This window comes from Salmo salar, chromosome ssa13, assembly GCF_905237065.1.
Source record: "Salmo salar chromosome ssa13, Ssal_v3.1, whole genome shotgun sequence".
Classification (NCBI taxonomy): domain Eukaryota; kingdom Metazoa; phylum Chordata; class Actinopteri; order Salmoniformes; family Salmonidae; genus Salmo; species Salmo salar.
In genome coordinates this window covers 110177417-110187845 of record NC_059454.1, presented here as the reverse complement: position 1 = coordinate 110187845, position 10429 = coordinate 110177417, and the positions used below count along the sequence as shown (strand labels likewise).

General features: G+C 40.9%; 1 protein-coding gene across 1 annotated transcript; it reads right to left on the bottom strand.

Annotated features, from left to right (window-relative positions):
* Positions 1 to 787: 787 nt before the first annotated feature.
* LOC106568560 (transcription factor AP-1) lies at positions 788 to 7223 on the bottom strand. The gene is made up of 2 exons (XM_014139001.2): positions 6721 to 7223; positions 788 to 6158 (listed from the first exon to the last, which is right to left on the bottom strand). The coding sequence occupies exon 2, from the start codon at positions 6032 to 6034 to the stop codon at positions 4961 to 4963; it is 1074 nt and encodes a 357-aa protein (XP_013994476.2). The 5' UTR covers positions 6035 to 6158; positions 6721 to 7223; the 3' UTR covers positions 788 to 4960.
* Positions 7224 to 10429: the final 3206 nt, after the last annotated feature.

Below are 10429 nucleotides of genomic sequence, written 5' to 3'. Positions count from 1 at the left end.
CCCCCCTCCACCACCATGTGGTTTCATATTAGGTTAATAGGTGAAGATTATGTGTCAATCTCACTGTTGTTTCACATCTTCATACAGACTCCTGTATATTTGGCTTTAGGTTCTATCTACCTCATTTTAATTGAAAAGAGAGCAGGCTGTTTGTCTTACTAAGTTTGGTTGACTTATGCTTTGCTCATGTATTTTGACAGTTGGCAAAGTAGAGAGTAAGTGTTGTATATAATATAGTGTAGCTGTCCCTTGATGATGACACAACAAGTAAAAAAAAAAAATGTTCCTGTTTCAGAAACCTATTCTTTTTAAAATGTTTAAATGTTTTATTTATTCATAAACATTGAAGGAAACAATTAACACTTTTTTCAAGAAGACAGCATATTGTAAACCAAAAAAAGAAAAGTTCCAACAGTTAAACCAAGGCAAGTCGCCCTGTAGTCAACAGTCATGTGTCCCTCTCGTAGTCAAAACTATTCAGACAGGGACCGTAGTGCATTCCAAACGGCATCCTATTCTCTCTGTAATGCACTACTTTTTGACCAGAGCCCCTTTTGGACCCTAGTCAAAAGAAGTGCACTAAAAAGGGAATTAGGGTTACCTGGCTACTCATCCATATCGCTCCGGTCAACTAACATTTCTTCTCCACGATGAGTTTAGATTTCCCTCCCTCCCTCCCTCCCTCCCTCCCTCCCTCCTCCCTCCCTCCCTCCCTCCCTCCCCTCCTCCCTCCCTCCTCCCTCCCTCCTCCTTCCTCCCTCCCTCCCTCCCTCCCTCCCCAAACGATTTATAGAATTCGAAACACGTCGTTCTGATTGGTTGGGTTGGGCCAGAGCCGGCGTACACGATTAACGTTATCCATTTTGCTACTCTGACTGACTAGACAATCCAACCGTTTATTTACTTGTTTCGTATAATTGCCCCTTCGTTTTGATTTCACACAAAAAGGACTGCTGGGGTGGCAGGTTCAGACTGAGTGTGCAGAGGAATTAAATTCAGGGTGAGTCGTCAGGCAAGAAAAGGGTGCAGTTTGGGACGCACTCTCCTGACATGGAATTTTCCATTGAGTGCATAACCAACAGTTGTGTCAACGCTTCACAGGATATGACGTCATACGCCGCAGCTTGACTTCCCCTTTTTTTTAAATCAGTATTGTTATTGATCCATTACAAGGTAATATTTATCATTGATCACATCGATTGTTCATCGTCACAGTGATAAATCATGACAATTTACTGTATTTTTCAATATGTAGTCAACTTTCAGAAGGGCCCCGTTTATACATGGTTCATTTGTCCAGATCTTGTCTACATTCTGAATGTGCCCACATTTACAGAAATGTTTCGACACATGGTATTAAAATGTGTTACTGTCCACTGTGTCTGCATTGTGACCAGATTTCCTGGTCCATTTCTTTATACAACATCTATTCTTTAAAAATATAATGTATTTATATATTGTAAGACACATTGCTGTAATCAGTCAACGATGCCTCCTGAAAAATGATTTTAGAGGGTGAGATAATGATGATTTAACAGATCAGGACAATTAGAACCAGGTGTAAACAGGGCTGATGTGTAACGTCTTGTCTACCCAAACATGTTTGTATCTAAACCCTTTTCAAACAGACACTGTAAAGTAAACCATGTTATACTGTATCTAAACACTTTGTATGTACTGATAAACTCGTATCTTTGGCTTGATCATGAGGGGTCAGGTGCTTACAATGAACATCAGGTAATCTCTCTCTCTGTTAGTTATCTTTGCTCTCCAAATACCTGTAACAGTGCCTTTAAAATTTTATCATCGCTTTAGCCTAACAGAGATAATCAGGGACAATCTCAACCCAATACAGAATCAAACCACAGACTACAGTGCTAGTCTACTGTTTGACATTCCTTTACTCACATGTATAAAAACACATTTCCGTCAGATTGGCTTAGTTACTGAAATGAATCTAGTCTCAGAAAAAAAAAAAAAACGTGTTAAACATTCTCCCCAAAGAGGAATAGCTCTTTTCAGGAAATGAAAGATCCACACACAGCTCTGATCGAATTTAGACACACCCTCTGTGGTCCCATCAACAAACTTTCTTTTCTTCTTTTAAAAAAAAAAATCTGTATTACACTGGAAAATAAATATGTGACCATAAAACATATGAATAATATTTCACAACGACTTTACACAACAAAGAGTATTGTTCCTAAGTACACACACCTACTTCAGCACATAGAAAATAATATTTCCCCCTCCCTCCACCACCACCACCCATTAAAATCCATCTCAATAAATATTGTACATTATGGAACTAAAAGAAGTACACTAACATGTCAGATTGGATGTACTCATCATTTTCACTGAACTTTCAACTTTAGGAACGTTGATTTACATTTTGTACAAAAATATATAATTATTAGTGACTTCAAAAGCCTTATTCAAGTTTGAAAAATACATATTTTTCTTGAAGACCCCCCCCCCCAAAAAAAAACTATTTGACAGATTCTTCTTCTCTCTCTCTCTCTCTAGATTGATGTGAGTAAAGACATACATAATTATCATTAACTATACATGTATATGTATAGAAATATATGAAAGTAAATTCAGTGCACCAAATACATAATAGAACACCGACGACACACATTTAAAAAAATGTGTCGGCATCAAGGAAAGACGATGTTCTTTCCGTTTCGGTCACTGCAGTAAGGTTTTGTTTTGACGTAGTAATTAAAGCTCTTCTGATATGATTTACCTACTTTATCGACAATCACATTTGCACTGTAGGAATAAAAAAAATTTAAAAAACAAAGTATCAAATAGTTTCCAAAGACATTTCTACACTGTGTAGAGTCCATGTTGAGACCACAGATAAATATCAGACAAGATTTCATGTTTTGATTTATGTGCAATATATTGTATTCCCCCCCCAAAATTGTAAACGAGACACTAAATCCATCCTGTGTAGTTCCACAGAAAACATAAATATCAGAGATACATTTTGCATAAATAAATTCCTCCAGAAATGTTTGTAAAATAAGATATTAATGTAATTATCTAGTTTTGATTAAAAGCCCTTGTCTTGTTACTTCAGTCTAGCTTGCTGCTTTCTCAAGAAGCCTCTTCCCTTTATGTCTGTCTGTCTGTCTGTCTGTCTGTCTGTCTGTCTGTCTGTCTGTCTGTCTGTCTGTCTGTCTGTCTGTCTGTCTGTCTGTCTGTCATCTGTCTGTATCTAAAATGTATTTCTGACACAGTGCATTTCAGGTTAACACAGCGCTGATACACAATGTATATAATATATAATATGTTACCACATTGAACAATATATTAGTCCATCAGTGGAGTACCGCAGCAACGATAACGATAGTACCTCCACGGTCCAACTCTCCCATTGTTTAACAGAAGCATCTGACGACACATTTTGCCATGAGGCTGAGAGAAAATGTTGTTGTTTTAAAGCAAATTTCCTGCAATTGTACACATATTGCCAAGGAGCAAAGATTTAAAAAAAAAATATATATATATATATATTTAACCTTTATTTTAAACTAGGCAAGTCAGTTAAGAACAAATTCTTATTTACAATGACGGGCTACACCGGCCAAATCCGGACGACGCTGGGCCAATCCTGTGCCGCCCTATGGGACTAAAAACCACAGCCGGTTGTGATACAGCCTGGATTCGAACCACGGTGTCTGTAGTGACACCTCTAGCACTGAGATGCAGTGGCTTAGACCGCTGCGCCACTCTGGAGCCCCATTACAAACATTTGCAATTTCATAGCTGATCTCATGCTATTCTACACATTTTTTTTGCATTTAACATTTTTGAAAAACACATTTCCTGCTATTCTACACATTTTGCCATGAGGCTGAAATAAAATGTGGCAATTTTACAGCTAAATCCTGTAATTCTTAAACAAATAAATGATCTACAAAACACATCACATGCAATAGATTTGATCAACATGGTGATACATGGTGATATCAACATTGTGTGAAAAGAAAAAAAAAAATATCTTAATTTCTCTTTAATTTCAAAATAGAGTTTACAGCGTCTAATACGCAGGGCCTTGGAGTAACACATTTGTCGTTTTGAAATTGTTTTTTTAAAAGTTAAAACTCAGTAAAAAGTTTACTTCTGATTCGACTCAAATGTTTAGCTGGCAAAAATACTATGGTAATGACAGTAAGAAATACCGTAGAACAGCCTTTGGAAAAAATGTTCTTCTGAAATCATAAGAGAGAGAGAGAGATTACCTTTTAGAATGTAGGAATTCTGGTTCTGAGGTGACATGTACCTGTCTACCCTACAGGGAAACCCTGGATGTTTCACACCCTCTCAGTTATTAGAATTCCTGTTTGCCACAAACAGCCGGGACCTACTGAACTGAATACTAGAGGAACAATGTCCTCCGCTCCTCACTCTCCTATGGTTGCCTGGTTATGTACAAGGGTCAGTGTTGTAGAGCACAGTCTTCAGTCTGGTACTCTGCTGTGTGTGTGTGTGTGTGTGTGTGGTTTACTGTGCTCCTACTGAGCACAGATACCTTGGTCACTGTCGGGGCTGCGAGAGGACAAAACTAAAGTAGAAAGACAGAGGTGTCTCATGTTCTTTTCTTGTTGTGTTACTACTACAACTCAAAGTGTCTGTAGAGGTTAGAGAGGTGGGATTCTCCCTTCTCAACATCTCACGATTGTTAGCATAGAGAGGTGGGATTCTCCCTTCTCAACATCTCACGATTGTTAGCATGGCGAGGTGGGATTCTCCCTTCTCAACATCTCACGTAGTTAGCATAGAGAGGTGGGATTCTCCCTTCTCCTCAACATCTCACGTAGCTAGCGTACTTTATTTACTCTCACAACACCCATCGTTTACCTTGTAGAGGTACTAATTCCATTAGAGAGGACTGACTCAGAGCAACAGAAAACCACCCTCCTCATCCCTGTACAGTACAGCCCGTTGATCAGCAGCTGGTGCTCTCCCTGTCCCCGGTGCTCTTGGACTGCAGGGCTGCTGAGCTGACTGCTATCTGGCAACCGTTGGTGACGTGATTCATGACTTTCTGTTTGAGCTGGGCCACCTGTTCCCTCAGTATCGAGGCGGTGGAGGTCAGGTCACAGTTCTGGGTCTTCAGAACCTTCACCTTCTCCTCTAGCCTGGAGATCCGCTCCAGTTTCCTTTTACGACACTTAGACGCCGCGATCCTGTTACGTAGCTTCTTCCTCTCGGCTTTGATCCTCTCCTGGGTCTCCAGGTCGATGGGAGACAGTGAGGGAGGGGAGGAGGTGGAGTCCCCGGGAGGGTGACGTATCTCTGGGACAGTCTGAGGGGCGTCCGGGCCTCTGTTGTGGGTATGGTGGGACCCTTGGCCTCCGGGTCCGTGGGGTCCGTGGCCTGGGTAGCCGCCGTGCATCTGACCCCCTGTGTAGGAAGATGATATATGGTTGGGGTGGTTGGGGTTGTAGCTGCTGAGGTTGGTATAGATGGGTAGGTCTCCTGCAGGCATGATGTTCCTCTGGTAGGGGCCTTGTATAGAGGAGGACGGGGACATGGGAGCTCCAACCAGCTGGTTCTGCTTATGGAGATCCGCCAGGGCTTTGACGAACCCATCGGCAAAACCCTCCTGTTCGTTAGTGGCGTTGTTCCGGTACATGAAGGGGTTACCTCCGTTAGGGTTGGGGACGGGAGACGTCGTCACCAAGCCCTGGTTAGACTGGATGATGAGGTGCTCGAGGTCAGGGGAGGCTAGCTTCAGAAGGTTCATATCTGACAAGCCGCCGGGTATTAAGGAGCTGTTTGTGTTGCTGTTAATCCCTCCCAGGTTATTAGGGTTGATATTGCAGTTGCTCCCCGGCTGGTTTTGTAACAGTTTCAGGCCAGAGCTGCTGTGGGAACCTCCTGAGAAGTTATGTGCCACTTTTTTACTCATCATCTTGTGGCCCTGGTAACGTTGGTAATCTGCATGGTGTTGTCCGAAGTTGTGAGGAACACCTAGAGCCTCGTCGTCGTAGAAAGGGGTTTCCATTTTAGCCGTCATTGACGCAAGGAGGCAGAATCTTCATAATCTGATTATTATATAGAGGTTGAAGTGTTCCACCTTCACATTAACTCTGAAGATTTAAGACTTTTGTTCAAAAATATTCCAATATGAAATCTGCCACCTGTAAGAGTAAAAAAAAAACAAAAAAAAACGTTGGATATTATAAATGTAATATGTAATTTGAAGAAGAAAAAAAAACATACAGTAGGCTACATATGTGATATAACTTTATATTGACATGATATTATATACATTACTTCTATGGTTTACAGGAATACAAACTAGTTTCTCTTTAGCTCAACAGTCGGAGCAACAAGCAGCGTACCTCTCTCTACACAGTACGCAGTATTTCTATAACATTACCCTTGTTGAGCATTCGCTTTTATGCTGTATCAATCATAATTCATATATTATTGCTTCCGTGGAATACAACCTTACCAATAAATGACAATGAAACAACTCTTTGTTACTGGGTTCATGTGATTTGGGTTGGTAGACTACTATTTTACAGTTCTTAATAGTTTCATCCTGTTTTCATACGGGTTTGTCATGAGGGACTCCTGGACGTATAGCTCACAGTTGGATATTGTCACCATTATTATTTTATCATACAGTAAGTAGGCTACATTATAATGACCAATTGCAAGTATAGTGTAACGTAATAATGTTGTTAAAATACATACAATAGGCGAACGTCTCACAATGTCTCACGTATTCACAATGATGACAGGAAAGCCCGTTCAGTGCGATGACAAGTTGATTAGCCTACTAACGTTACGTTTCGAGAAATAACGTCCCCGTGAAACAATCCAGTGACTCATCTCCGGTGATTCGCGTTAATCACACCGATCAACGGTGACACAGAATACCATCCATCGTATGGTAGATGTTACCCACGCACGCTGCCTGTGAGTCGATCGAGCGTGTGTGTGTGTGTGTGTGTGTGTGTGTGTGTGTGTACAGATGATCAATTCAAAAATGAATACGATATCCCGTGCGTTAAACAAAAATCTTCCAACAAATTCAGATGGAAAAATTCATATAATCCAGTTTTATTCTCTGTAAACTGACATTTGACAGAGGAGAAATCGGGCTTCTCTTCCTTCTGCTACTCTCTGTTGCCTCTCGTTTCCTCGTCTGAGCTGCAAAATCCACTGTCAGTTGTACTGTGGGGTTTTCTGCTTGGTTGATTACTAATACCATACGCCTCTCTCTCTCTCTCCCTCTCTCTCGTTCCTGAAACTACTCTGCATAGATGTCACACACAGTCCCTGACGCCTCCTCTCCTCTATGCCGCGTCGCTCAAATGTTTCTTTTTTATTATTATTACTGGCCATTTGAAAGCCAGTTACTATTTCAAAGTGTTTGTTACTGTACAATACAACATTGTGTACATAATAGAACGTTTCCCCGACCATGTAGGCTAGTGCCCAGTGCGATAGGACAACCTGGTCTCAGAGCATTTCGTATTATTCTGTACGTAAAGCCCAGACTCTAAATTTAGTATGATATGATCCGTTTCATATGGTGTGTATTCATTTGTGGAGGTCCATCATCCACTTCGTAAGATATGTTCCGAATTTACAATTTGTATGATACACTACATGACCAAATGTATTTGGACACCTGCTCGTCGAAAATCTCATTCCAAAATCATGAGCAATAATATGGAGTTGGTCCCTCTTTGCTGTTATAACAGCCTCCATTCTTCTGGGAAGGCTTTCCACTAGATGTTGGAACATTGCTGCGGAGACTTGCTTCCATTCAGCCACAAGAGCATAAGTGAGGTCGGACACTGATGTTGGGCGCTTAGGCCTGGCTCACAGTCGGCGTTTCAATTCATCCCAAAAGTGTTCGATGTTGTTGAGGTCAGGTCTGAATTAGGCAGGTCTGATGAATAAGGCAGGTCTGATGAATTAGGCAGGTCTGGTGAATTAGGCAGGTCTGATGAATTAGGCAGGTCTGATGAATTAGGCAGGTCTGATGAATTAGGCAGGTCTGGTGAATTAGGCAGGTCTGGTGAATTAGGCAGGTCTGGTGAATTAGGCAGGTCTGGTGAATTAGGCAGGTCTGGTGAATTAGGCAGGTCTGATGAATTAGGCAGGTCTGGTGAATTAGGCAGGTCTGGTGAATTAGGCAGGTCTGGTGAATTAGGCAGGTCTGATGTTGAATTAGGCAGGTCTGGTGAATTAGGCAGGTCTGGTGAATTAGGCAGGTCTGGTGAATTAGGCAGGTCTGGTGAATTAGGCAGGTCTGATGTTGAATTAGGCAGGTCTGATGAATTAGGCAGGTCTGGTGAATTAGGCAGGTCTGATGAATTAGGCAGGTCTGGTGAATTAGGCAGGTCTGATGTTGAATTAGGCAGGTCTGGTGAATTAGGCAGGTCTGGTGAATTAGGCAGGTCTGATGAATAAGGCAGGTCTGGTGAATTAGGCAGGTCTGATGAATTAGGCAGGTCTGGTGAATTAGGCAGGTCTGATGTTGAATTAGGCAGGTCTGGTGAATTAGGCAGGTCTGATGTTGAATTAGGCAGGTCTGGTGAATTAGGCAGGTCTGATGTTGAATTAGGCAGGTCTGATGTTGAATTAGGCAGGTCTGGTGAATTAGGCAGGTCTGATGTTGAATTAGGCAGGTCTGTTGAATTAGGCAGGTCTGATGTTGAATTAGGCAGGTCTGGTGAATTAGGCAGGTCTGATATTGAATTAGGCAGGTCTGATGTTGAATTAGGCAGGTCTGATGCTGAAAAAGAAAGGACATTCTTGCCTACTTCACCCATATTTAAAGTGTTGTGTAGTTCCAGGAGTTACCCTCCGGCCACACACTGGTTGAATCAACGTTGATTCCACATCATTTCAATGAAATTACGTTGAACCAACGTGGAATAGACGTTGAATTGACGTCTGTAAATAACTACTGACAACATTACCAAGATTTAAATTTAGTTCAGCTACCACCAAGCTACTGTAAGATGTAATAAACATGTAGTAAACTATATTAAACGTCATGTAGTTCACTACTCCCCAACACTGATGGTTGTGGTCACAAGTGTGTTTTCTATTCTCTGGGGAAATAAATAGGCAGAAGTAATGACATGTACAGTAAGGTACTCCATATCAGACCTGAGGGCAGCTAGTGGGAGTGTAGTTTTCTTATTCTCCAACCATGTTTTGTCACATCAAATTGATTAAATCTTATCCGGCAAAGGCCAGTTTGGGACCGAGCAGATCTACCAATCAGTTACACCAATGATGTAAATAATAAAGGTCTCGGGTCAGAATATGATTCATTGAATTAGTGTTAAAGTTTTCTATATGAATTACTAGATCCACATAATGTTTACGAACATAACCCTGCCATGACAAAAGCCCTCTATAGATGAGAATGCCCACCCATGTTGAAGACAGCTAAATTGCTAAACAAGTGAACATAACAATCAATTTACATTTAACTGTTTACCAACCGTGAATTGGACCTTTGATGCCTTGGGGGTGCAAAGCTTTGCAGCCTGGTCGCATAGACTAGACGTAACATAGTAAAATGTAAATCTGGGACACTTAAATTAGTATGATGTGTTACGTTTTGGTATCGTTACATAAGACAAGGCGGAAACAAAAGTAGGGTGGATGGGCGTATAAGGGGAATGTTTGGGAATCCAAAAGCTGCGAGTTCAAATCTCATTATGGACAACGTTAGCATTTTAGGTCATTAGCAACTTTGCACTACTTACTAGTTTTTAGCTACAGTGTAACTACTTAGCATGTTAGCTAACCCTAACCCTTGTTAACTAACCCTTCTCCTAAACCTAACCTTAACCTAACTCCTAAACTTAACCCTAACCTTAACCCTAACACTTAGCCTAGCTAAGTTAGCCACCTAGCCAGAATACGTAAGATATCATATTTTTTGCAAATATGTAACATATTGTACATTTAGCAAATTCGGTACACATAATATGAATTGTAATTTGTGTAACATATTATACGAAATGGAAGATGGACATCCACAAAGGAATACATACAATACGAAACGTAACATATCATACTAAATTGAGTGTCTCGAATTTACAGACAGAATAATACGAAATGCTCTAAAACCAGGTTAGGCTTTGAGTTTGTGGCTTCACTATTCAAGCAGGTAGGTTCAGGAATGTCCTCTGAAAAGTATAAGTATGTTTGTATATTGTAAAGTCGGATACTCAGGCTAACGTCAAACATGTAGCTAAGTCCACAGCATTGGTCTTCATCCATGGACGTTTATACGACAAGTTATGGACCCTGGTTCACGTCTCGTGCAGTGCTCAATCTCACACTTTACATCTAGCTACGTTGAAGACATTGTTAGCTAGCTAGATAGGAATTTTGGCTAAAAACAATGTATTACTTTGCTGAATAT

Bases quoted from the DNA above. Each gene is read 5' to 3' on its own strand.
- LOC106568560 (XM_014139001.2), bottom strand. From the start codon at position 6,034: ATGACGGCTAAAATGGAAACCCCTTTCTACGACGACGAGGCTCTAGGT.